This window comes from Musa acuminata, chromosome BXJ3-6 (assembly GCF_036884655.1).
Source record: "Musa acuminata AAA Group cultivar baxijiao chromosome BXJ3-6, Cavendish_Baxijiao_AAA, whole genome shotgun sequence".
NCBI classification, from domain to species: Eukaryota; Viridiplantae; Streptophyta; class Magnoliopsida; order Zingiberales; family Musaceae; genus Musa; species Musa acuminata.
The window spans coordinates 32,925,729-32,937,944 of NC_088354.1; the positions used below are offsets into that span (position 1 = coordinate 32,925,729).

The following is a 12,216-nucleotide window of genomic DNA, read 5'->3' on the forward strand; positions in this document are numbered from 1 at the left end:
AGAGTGCGCCACATGTCAAAAGCTGTTTCGCTCGTAGAAACCCGATTAAACTCGTTTTTGTCTATGGTGCAAAACAAGGCATTCATAGCCTTTGCATTTAGAGAAAAAGTCTTCTTCTCCAAATCATTCCAATGGTTCATTGGAAGAGAAGACATTTGAAAACCAAATTCGATTATGTGCCATAAATCGAGATTCAATGAAAGCAAGAAAACTCTCATTCGAGTTTTCCAATAAATATAGTCTGTCCCATTGAAAAAGGGAGGACGAATGAGAGAGTGACCCTCTTGAAAGCTAAAAAGAGTCATTTCTCATTGTGTGTTAAACCAAATGAGAAAATGAGGCTCTGATACCAATTGTTAGGAACAGGGTCGGCACTAGGGGGGGTGAATTAGTGCAGCGGTAAAATAACGTCGGTTTAAAACTTCGTTTCAATTAAATCCGTTTCCGATGAAAAACCGTTTCGTAAAGGGAATAACTTTGAAAGCATACGTTTATAAAGTGAATGCAGTAAGCAAGTAAAGATTCAATTTGCAATATGTAAATAGCAGGAAGTAAATGCAAACCAAAGAACATGCCAATTTTATAGTGGTTCGGTCGTCGTGACCTACATCCACTCCGCTGATTCCTCTTCCGTCGAGGCCACCGGCATCCACTATCGATCTTCCTTTAATAGACGAAGATCAACCTCCTTCTTACAACTCGATTCTCCTTTTACCGGGTTTAGGAGATAACCCTTACACCCCCACTTACTCCTCTCTCAAACTATTCTAACACTTAGAACTTTGAGAGGAGCTCACACAAGATTGCAGCAACGTTTCTTTCCTTTTTTTACTCTCAATACTTATGTATGTTAACCAGGGATGAGAGGGGTATTTATAGGCTTCAAGTTGATTCAAACTGACACTGACACTGCATTGGGTGGTACCACCATGCAGTCTGGCGGTACCACTGCTTGGGAGGTTGTGTTGGGTGGTACCATCGCCTAAACTAGTGGTACCACCGTCCAGACTTACGGTACCACCGCCTGACACCCTCCTAGGGGCGGTACAACTGCCTAGACTGGCGATACCACTACCTGATATAGTCTCGAAGACTGTGCCACGACGGTGCCACTTCTTGGGACACTGTTTGGCCTCTCATTGGGCCCAACACAGTCCTTACATGGGCCCAGCTTACCCCTAATTAGGTTGGCCCAAATCCAAACCCAATTACGTACTAACTATGAAATCTAAGATATTTGCTAAGCTAAATAAGTCCCTATGTCTTGGTTTCCTCTAGCAATCTTCCGGTGAACTTCCGACGATCTCTCGGCAATGTTCCGGTGAACTCCCGGCAAGCTCTTGGACTTCACGACGATCTTCTTAGCGAGTTTCGATGAGCTTCTTTGGCAAGCTCCTGGACTACTCGGCTAATTCCTGTAGAACTTTCGACGAACGAATGGACTTTCGACGAACTCTCAAACTCCCAACGAAATCACGTCCTTGACTCCGGGACTTCATTTTGCTTTATGCCTTGCTATCATAGTTAATCCTGCACATGTAAAAACACACTTCGATCTAGACAATTAATACTAAGCATTAATTATGTTGTCCGGTATGTCATTGGTCCCTCAACACTTCGTATGATTCTTCGGCGCATCGTCTTCTCTTACAGCCTATTGCCCAATCAGCCAGTTGACTCCATAACACCAATATCCTTGGCGCAATATCCGCTCTTCTTAGCCCGATGCCCGAATCCATGGCCCGAAGCCTTCTGTCGATACGTCGACCGATACTCCGGCTTAACGTCCAATCTTTTAACATGTTTTCCTCCAGCCCAACATGATTCTTCCTGCTTAAATTGTCTCATCCTGATCGAAGCATCCTACATCACTCAAAACGCAGATTAAATCATAATCACTTATTAATTGGTTTCATCATCAAAATCTGAGATTCAATAATACTATCTTTGGGATATTAGATGGATGAGAGACTATAGATATATAGTAACTAAAGATAGATAGGTCCAATGGATAGGATTGCTCAGTATCGTTTGGGGATTATGGTGTAGTAGTCTAATACGTTCGTAGTCGATAAGTCAAGTGAATTATTATGAAGATAATAATTCACAAAGCAAGAAGGAGTTCTAACAAGTATGACTCATGGCCAGCTCGATATTGGGCCTAAAGGGTCACACACATGTGGTAGGTATTGCGATGAGTAGAGGTTCGGATATGTGATATCCGTCGGAGCTCTTATCTTATTGGATATCCAATAAGCCCCTGAATTATTGGATCATATAGATGAGATCTAATAAGAGCTAATGAGAGAGTATTGGGTAGAGACCCACTAATCTAATAGGCTTGGATAGTTAGATGAAGATTCAGTACCCAATAAGACAAGATCTATTAGGGTTAAGTTAATAGGGAGCCTCTATATATAAGAGGGAAACAAAGAGCTATAAGTTAGACTCCTTTTAGCTGCCACCTCCTATTCTCCTTGCCCTCTCTCCTCTTCAGCCAACAACCTCTATTTGGGGTGTGTGGATAACAAAAAGGATCAACCCTTCTCGATTGTGTAGTGCGCATAGCGAGAAGATTTGGACAGTGATTTGATGAGCACCTTAGCAGCCATTGCCTTGTGGATCACTATTATTTGAGGTAGTAGGCTCCTTATCGTGAACTGGCTCCTCAAGTTCCCTACCCCTTCGTGGGCAAGGCACTTTTCTCACAATAATCTTCTACTTCTTTCTCAGCTTGTCAGCGCTAGCATGGTGGCCAAATCGAGTCGAGCCCAATGGCTCACAAATAGTAGCTAGAGTCCAAGAGGCCACCATTATACCCAAAGAGGAACCAAACACCTTCCTCTTTAAGAAATGCATATTCATGTATGTAAAGTATCATAATCACACGACTACAAATGATTAAAAAGAGGGATGAGGTAAAGTAATTGGAGGTTTAGGTCATACCCCGAAGAGGCAAGCTGAGACCCATATCGATCAACTAGTCATCATCCTTCTTCCTAATGGCCTCGGAGGAAGAAAATATATCTTTTAGTCAAAGCACTTGATCTACCTCCTCATTTGACAAGAAAGGGGGTGTGTTGTCCATGTAGTGTGCCAACTAAGCTAGTTCAAACCTCCAATCTCAACTTAAACCTACGAAGAAGAATTGCTCCTTCTAATCTTTGTGGTTAGAAGGGGCTCTACTAACTTTAAAGCCCCTTTAAGTGATCAAGTAGTAGCAATTTTTTCCCTTACACTATCGAAAATAAGCCATTTTTTCCCTTACACTTCATAGTGTGGCATGCCAACATTCCCCGATGAATATTATTAGATAGTATCATGAGTTGGGCATCATCTTAGAAGGTGATATCGTCTACCATTATAGGCAAGATACTATTATTAGGTGAAGGGGAAGATGAAGTCCCACCTCGAGAGCATTCTAGGATAAGCAAAAAGACCCCGATGTAGGGTCGAATGGACGTTGACCAAATTGGGGGGCCTACAAATTGAACTTAGTCGGGATGGAATACTTAACTCTTAAGTGATCTAGAAGTCATGCACTTACCACTAAATCTTTAGTCATGTGGGCCTTTCGTAGACTCTTAAGTCTTGAAAAACATTTGAGTTCATGGGAACTACCTTTCCCAATGAAGGGGAGGTCAAGACTTCCTTCGCCCTTGAGCTATCCAAAGACAAAGTGTATACCTCAATCATCTAGTACCCAATAGATCGAAAAGAACTTGTATGAGAAAGAAGAGACATCCCGCCCTAATGAGACAAAAATAGAATGGTAGAAGATCGATCTATTGCTAAATCGATGCTACGACTATAAGAGACCCAAGGACTAACTCACCCTGCATGGAACCAAAAAGAAGCAGAGAAGATTTCTATAGAGGCTTTGGAGGCTTAAATGGAATAATAAACCTCACTCATGAGGTGAGGAGGGATTTATAAGGAAGGAGCTAGTCTCTCTCCTCTCATAATTGAGACAAATGTCCCTTTGGGACACATCCATAGGGATGCTAGCGAATTAAGGATTCAAAAAGCATGGGATAAAGGATTCAAAATATATTGGATGAAGGATTCAAAAAAATACCAATGTACTTCAAAGATACTAAATTTACAATAGTAGAGGTGCGAGGTAAAATGTGCCCGAGGAGTATGAGTCGTGAAGAAAAATCTGCCATAGTGGAGGCATAAGGCAAAATGTACCCAAGGCGCATAAGTTAAAAAAACCAAACCTATGTAAAGAGAAATCTATCATGGTAGAAGCACAAGACAAAATATACTAGAGGTGTATGAGTTTGGAAAACCTAACCCTTGAGAATAGAAATCCATTATGGTGGAGGCACAAGATAAAATTTGCTCGAGTTAGGAAAACTTAATCTGCGTAAAAAAAAATCTATCACGATAGAGGCACAAGATAAAATGTGCCCAAGGCATATATATTAGGAAAACTTGATCTGTATAAAGAGAAATTCATCATAGTGGAAACGTAGGACAAAACATGCCTAAGACACGTGAGTTAAGAAAACTCAACCAACAAAGAAAATCTCGAATGCTCTCGTGTCATATGAATTAAACGCTACACTTTAAGCCCCTCTTACAAGAGCTCCAAGCATGCCTTTAGGGGGGGACCTGAATGATAGGAGATATATTGTTGGCTAATCATCTAACATTTCACCATCACATGATGCCTAGAGAGGGAGGAGAAGAAGAAGTATTCTTCTTATCATTTATGACCAAAAAGACAATCATAAACTTTCTTCTTACCATTTATGATAAAAAAAGAGAATGGTAAGCTTCCTTCTTACCATTTATGACTAGAAAAGTATAAAAGCTCACCTTTAACATAGAGAACAAGACTTCCTTATACTACTAATATCTGTCTCATATACCTTATGTTACTAACTTGGTTGAGAAACCTTTTCCGACCTCAGTTTTCATATAAGTGGCACCTTATGAGCTCATCATTTCTATCACGGAGACATCTTGAATAATCATGTTCATACAGGTCCGAACCACATTGGGCTGACTAAGATATCAATGATATTTTCTCCTAACAATAATATATTTAAATATATTTTACTTTGAAAAGTATTATGAAAAAGTCATGATTTGAAGTGTATATAAAACTGATGATTTGTAAGTCATATAAGCATAAAGAAAGATTTGTATTCAAGTATTTTATTTTGTAATGCATGTAAAGTCTAAGTTTTGTATAAGCATAAGAAAAGTATTTAATATCTATGTATATTTTAAATGTATAAAAAATTAATTATTTATGATAAGTTTTGCTAGCAATGAGTCATGTTGTTTATTGAAGTGTAGTTTTCTCGTATGGTTATGAGTTATGAGTCATGTTGTTTTGCTAGCAGTAATAATCTTCAAATTGTTTTGAGTTGCACAATTAGAAGAATGGTGCAACTATTATCGATTGAATTATGTAACTAATCAATTAAGATTATTATTGTTAAGAATGAAACGAAGAAGATATCGCTGTGTTTAATATGGTGCTCCATATTTATATAGGATGAAAGATTTTCTTCAACAAAACAATGATGTTTCTTCATATACTTGGAAAAATCTTAATTACTATCAATTATAAATTGAGATTATTATATATATATATATTATTTGGATTAAAATATTATAATTTTTTAAGGAATTAATGAATCTATTGAATGTCCAACGAGTGGATTGAGTTTTTTGTGGGTTAATTAATTATGAACTAGATTATACAATAATTATATTTTAAAAGTTATTTAATTTTGATTTTGATCTTGCATTCTTAAAAGCAAACTTATAGGATTGTGACATTGTACCATCCCTAACTTTGTGCTGATTGGGGGTGTTACGTTACCTCCATTTAACTTACCAATTAAGCTATTTGATGTGCAAGAATCAAATTCCTCTTAAATGTTAGAATCTCACTCGGAATTATCCATCATATTTTCTACGCCTAATCCACTTGATTTGGAAATCCTCAGAATTCTTTCTTACTAAAATATACAATTTAATTTGTATAGAACTAAAATAACATAACCATTACAACAATAAACAATAAGATAAAACAAATAACATATGGTTGATGTCAAATGATATTATATACATAAACATCATATATATAACTATGTACATAGAAATAGAAGCATAAAATGTATTAAACTAAATAAAATGAAGTACTAAAACATAAAGCAGTATATAATATAATATAAATAATATTATAAATTTATATTAAGTTAATATAAGTACCAAATATTAGACAATAAAACTAGCTTATGAGACAATAAATTAATAAAGCACAGGAGAGGGCAGCATAATATTGATATTTATATAATATAAACCCATCACATCAATAACTTTAGCCGTATGTCGTGCACTAAATAGCGATAAGCATCGTTCCTGACTCTTTTAACGTAGATTCATCAGAACACTGCTGTAAAATGGATCTGCATCAGCAAACTCAAACAAGCTCATCACAGGATCCAAATCGTTGTCCAGGTTCCACTGCTCTGGAGTCAGTGATATGTTCGATATCTCATCAGAGAGTAGCAGGTGGGTCATCTGTGGGTCACCGTCGGAGGGGGTATCAGTTCGGCTCTGGTTCTTCACCAAGGAAGCTTCAGCAGACTCCATCACAAATGGTATGTGTCTATCACTGGATCTGCACCTGTGTTGCATGTTATAGACGACAATAAACTCTGGTGGATCTGCATCCCTATCCACCCTTTGCACTGTCTTTGTTGCTGGGCAGTCCTGGTCTTTGTGATAAATGCACCTGTGGTAGCTCCTTGAGAGAAAAAGGAAATATCGAATCAAGTGATTAAGTATCAATGTGGACGTTCTTTTGTACATATATACATACATACATATATATTTATTTATTTATTTATTTATATTTATATTTATATATTTATGTATGTATATATGTATACGATGATGAGACTACCTTGGGTATTTCGCACCGTTAATTCTTTTCTGCCCATACTTTGTCCACTGATGTCCATCTTCATACGGAACAGATGTTACTATGGACGATGCGTTCTGCGACTTCCTGCATCGTAAACTCCTTCCTTTTACTTCCGTTTTTTTTTTTTTTGAAAGAGAAGATTCCTCCGTGGATTAAGCATGTTATTATAGATGTACGGACCTTTTCTTGTGACCGTCAAGCATGGGTCTTTCTCCCTCACCGTGCTGTTTACTTGTTTGATGGCCATGGCCGCCGGACTGGAGCATGAAGACAGCCAAGGAGCAGGACTTGATGATTTTGTCGAGAATCTCTCGGGCGAGGTCGGCCAAGCTTCCTGCAGGCAGAGATGGGAGAAGAACTGCTCGTAGTTGCCTCGTGAGCTCATGCGCTTCGTTGATCACCTTGATCTCCAGGTGATGATAACAGTGCGATAGGTCAGTGGAAGTGGAAACCAGCAGGTTGCTGTGCTCCATCCTCAGCAAACGAGAAGTGGTTTCCCTTGCTCTCATAGACAAGGAAGCTATGAGAGCCAACCCCTTTATATAGCAACTTTCGGCAATGCATGACCATTTCATCGTTTATATAAATATAAATAAATAAATATAAATATAAATATATATATATATATATATATATATATATATATTCTCAAGTAGTATTTTTTGACAAAATAGCTAGAAAAGACTCTCATTTTGAATTTTTTTGGGAGGTGCCTCTTTTTATATTTTCCAAAGGACACCCCTTATTTATTATAATTTTTGAAATACCCTCTTACAAGATAATTAAAATAACACTTAGTTAGACCGTATAGACTAGTCTATAAAGCAAACTGATCCATGGATTTGGATTGGTTGTCTCTATGTTAAAAATATTATAATAAAAAAATTAGATCGATTTATCTTATGCACCGGTCCACATGATCTTTTAATCATCTTGTGAGGGATATTTTAGAGATTATGATAAATAGAGAATGACCTTTTAATCATCTTGTAAGTGTTATTTCAAGAATTATGACAAATAGAGAACATGAGAAATATGAAAATTATACCTCTCGAAAAAACAAACGAAAAAGGATTTTTTACGTGAATTCACAATTTTTTTTATTTGGTAACATTTTCTATTCCTCGTCTTGAGTTACAACCATATACATCGGAGAAGTGATAAGGTTCCTATGTTCTCACCATGATTTTGACAATGATTAAATGCATGATTTGACAGTGAATGAATCACGACCACCAAGTATTTCCTATGATGAGTCGTACAAGATGGCGTTGTACTGACACGTATGAAGTAGCATTAATATAGGCCCCAGCAAGATTTCCACTTTCTGACCATGAGTAATGTGTTCATATCAAGGATTTAGTGCGAACCACCTACATATCTGTGAAACTTTGTTCTTCTCATTTTATTGACTACCTTATTGTCCTCGTATTTTAGGCATCATCAATTGAAAGTTTCTGTTCTCCAACTTATTCAAACAATTAAATGTTTAAAGCACCTTGTTATTTGGATCATTGGATATATAACTCTCATGTTCATATATATCTTCAATCAATCGATTGCTCTTAATTCACAAAATGTCACACCATACAGTTGGAGACTTAATAATAATAGAGTTTTCAACGCAAATTACCCATCAAATGATGTCCATATTAACTGAAAGCATTCTTCTCTACATGTATGTCTGATGTAGTGAATTCACATGGTGTGTATGTGGATGTTGATTAATTTCTCTAACATCCAACTCTAGTGTGAAGACAATCTTTTGGAGGTCCACATAGATTTCAAGCTCAAATCATCGAATATCGTAATAAATACATATGACATCAGAACAATTCAAGCCTGTGAGCAATGCTCATGACGTATTAGGGCTTGGATCATACCGATGGTGATACATATTAGGTTTGGAATTATAAACACGAATATTATTTCCTTATATTTGTCATAATCTAAGTGCAAAATCATATGAAATCAACCATACATTATTATTATTTTTTTGGAGTGGATAATGAGATAGAATAACTTTTCAACTCACATGCATGAGATGTCACAATTAAGAAGGTCTTTTCTACGTTCACACATCATAATTGGTCCATATCTTCCAACAATCCATTTGATGTGATATTTCTAATATAGTAATCAAGTCAAACATTGGCTTAAGCTTAAAATTTAGGAGATAATTTTTTTGTATTTTTGTGCTACAAATTGATATCTTGCTTAGCACTAGCAAACGACCTCTAGCTGACGTATACAACATGACATCACGAAGAGGAAGCACTAATGACCTAATGAGATGGAAAGAAGTGATACGATTGATATAGTAGTCCTTTAATGACCCTATCATAATATTGTGGTTTGTATGTCTTCCTTATACCTTAGAGCAACGCTATGAAATAAAGTTGAGGATATGAATATCTATCGCCTACCTATTAATGATATAATTATAATTCTATACTTTTGTTTGATTCGGTTGAAGGACATATAAATTAATAGCTTTGAAATATACTAAAATTTAATTAATAGATTAGGCTTATCGGCTCATTTTTTATAAGATTAATTTAAAAAATTAGAATTAGATGAAATAAAAAAATAAAAATTTAGATTAAAATAAATAGATGATGGTGAAAATATTTATTGAGATATGTTAATTTTTTTATTATTTAAAAAATTTATACTATATCTTTTGTCTAGGTATTTTTGGATGAATTCAAAGTACGAAGTACTACTTGTTACTTCTACTTATATTCTTTCACTGTTTCAAGTTATATAGAAAAGTCAATAAATATAGTATCAAAGCCTCATTCCAATAAGACCAATAGGAGTAGATCAATTAAAAAAAAGAGAATACCAATAGATAAAAAAAAAAAAAAAGATGACAAGCATTAGAGCATTAGAGTAAGTGTTTCTAATTAACTTCTTCTTATCTTTAAAGGCAAAAATTATCAATTTTGGATAGTTAAAATGATAAGTCTATTTATTTCATAATAATTATAAAATTTAATAGAAATTAGTTTTATTGAGTATGAACTATAGGATCATAATATTACTGAAGATCAAAAAGATCAAATAAATAAAAATATGTAGAAAGATATAAGAGCCCTCTATATGCTACAACAAGCAATAGATGAGTCTTTATTTTCTTGAATTATAATAGCATTAACATCAATAGAAGCCTAAAAAATATTAAAATATATATTTAAAGACACGAACTAGGTAAAAACTTCAAAGCTTCATATTCTTCAATGTGAATTTAAAACTCTTATGATGAAATATTCTAAATCTATCGTTAGTTTTTTCTCCAAAGTCTTTTTTATTGTAAATTAAATGAGATCTTACGATTAAAATCTAAAAGATTAAACTATAGTAGAAAAGTTTTACCATGTTTTTCTTCTTAATTTGATTTCTACTATCATAGAAGATATTAAAGATACAAGTATATTGTCTATTGATGAATGAATGGGTTTGTAATTTTAGAACATGATTTTTAGATGAAGATAAATCAAAAGGACAAAAAAAAAATCAGAAACCAAATATAAAAAAAAAGATCAAAATGATAAAGGTCATGGATGATCTAATGCTTGAGGCAAGGGACGAGACCAATCAAATGAGGGTCAGAAGAATTCTAATGAAGGTAATAAGGAAACTAATCAATATATTTATTACAAAATAAATTGGTTAATCTAGTGCTTGAAAAAGATTGTTGGTATAAAAATAAAAATCTAAATATTCCTCTCTACTCTCATTGTAAAAAATATAACCATTTTAAAAAATATTATTGGAACAAAAATTAAGCAAATTATTATGAAAAAAAAAATAGTGAAAAAAGGATAAAGAAAAATATATTTTTTATGGAATCTGATAAAGAATATTCTAAATCTATTTGATTTTTGCATAGTGGATGTAGTAATCATATGACAGTGGTCAAAAGTTTATTTTAAAGGCGTGATGATTTAATCAAATCTATATATATGAAAAATGATAGTAAGATTTAAGTGAAAGGAAAAGGAACTAAACATGAAATTTGGTAAACAAATTATTGATAATGTGATGTTTATTTCTAGTTTAAAATAAAATCTCATTAGTATAGAGCAATTGATGAGAAAAGAATATTATGTTATTTTTTTATGATGAAAAATATTTGATTTATGAAAAGAAAATAGAAGAATTGATAGCAACTATGAGGATGAAGAAAAATAAAGTGTTTCTCTTATTTATTTCAATTTTTTCCTTACATGCATTCATTGCTAATATTATTATTGAATCAACATTATAGTATAAAAGCTATGATTATTTGAATTTTTATGGGTCTATGAAAACTATCTCACATGGCGGCTATGAGATAAAATACCATGGTATAAGTCATGGTAATTGGGGAACTATAGCTAATGAGACACATGTATAAAAAAGAATGAGGTCCTAAAATCCGATGATAATAAGTTTACAATTGACAAATCATAAGAATAAAAAAAGTTAATATTATCCAAAGAGACCAAAGATAACAAAGAAGGTACAACTAATGACTCAGAAGAAAAGAAAGAGGATAGATTGATGACTTTGAAAGAATATAAAAAGACTAAGGAAGAGAAACAAAAGACCTTACTTGCAATGAAGTTTGAGGAGAGAAAAAGATCAAAATTGACATAGAGTTGCAATCAAGGGAACTTAAGGGAAAATAATCCTTTCTTTATTAAGTTGGGTTTTGAAAAGGATTCAAGAAAAAAGAAGGAAAATATTGATTGTGATAAATAAAGCAAAAAAGTATTGAGTATCAATAAGTTCCTAAAAGTAGCTAAAAGAGTTTTCAGATATATCAAGAGAACTATCAATTATGACATCCGTTATAAGTAAGTAAAAGATTTTAAGCTATAGTGATTACGCTAGTTGTGCAGATGATACAAGAAACATATAAGGATTTGTGCTCAGCCTTGACTCGACTCATGTATGATTTTATGGACAACAAAAGAACAAGAATATATTGCTCTTTCAAGCTTTGAGGTAGAGTATATTGCGATGACAAATACAATATGTCAAATAATTTGGTTTCGAAGAATTCTAATAGATCTCTAAAAAAAAAAAAAGATGAACGAACTAAAATCTACTACGACAACAACTCTCCTATCTTCCATAGGCATACCAAATATATCAAAGTTTGACATCATTTTATTTATAAACCAGTTAATAAGAAAGAAATTTAAATAGACTACTATAGCATTGAAGATCAGCTTGTCGATATTTTTACAAAAGCTTTGACAAAAAAAATT

At 34.0% G+C, this 12,216-nt stretch overlaps 1 protein-coding gene across 1 annotated transcript; it reads right to left on the reverse strand.

The window, feature by feature from the left end:
• Positions 1-6,243: 6,243 nt before the first annotated feature.
• On the reverse strand, positions 6,244-7,450 carry LOC135640096 (probable WRKY transcription factor 70). Its single transcript, XM_065154226.1, has 3 exons — positions 7,136-7,450; positions 6,935-7,039; positions 6,244-6,775 (listed from the first exon to the last, which is right to left on the reverse strand). Exons 1-3 carry the CDS (start codon positions 7,426-7,428, stop codon positions 6,397-6,399), a joined length of 777 nt encoding a protein of 258 aa, XP_065010298.1. The 5' UTR covers positions 7,429-7,450; the 3' UTR covers positions 6,244-6,396.
• Positions 7,451-12,216: the final 4,766 nt, after the last annotated feature.

Bases quoted from the DNA above. Each gene is read 5' to 3' on its own strand.
- LOC135640096 (XM_065154226.1), bottom strand. From the start codon at position 7,428: ATGGAGCACAGCAACCTGCTGGTTTCCACTTCCACTGACCTATCGCAC. The intron at 7,040-7,135 runs GTCCGTACATCT...TTTACGATGCAG, and splicing joins CTTGACGGTCACAAGAAAAG to GAAGTCGCAGAACGCATCGT. The intron at 6,776-6,934 runs GTAGTCTCATCA...TTTTCTCTCAAG, and splicing joins AACGGTGCGAAATACCCAAG to GAGCTACCACAGGTGCATTT.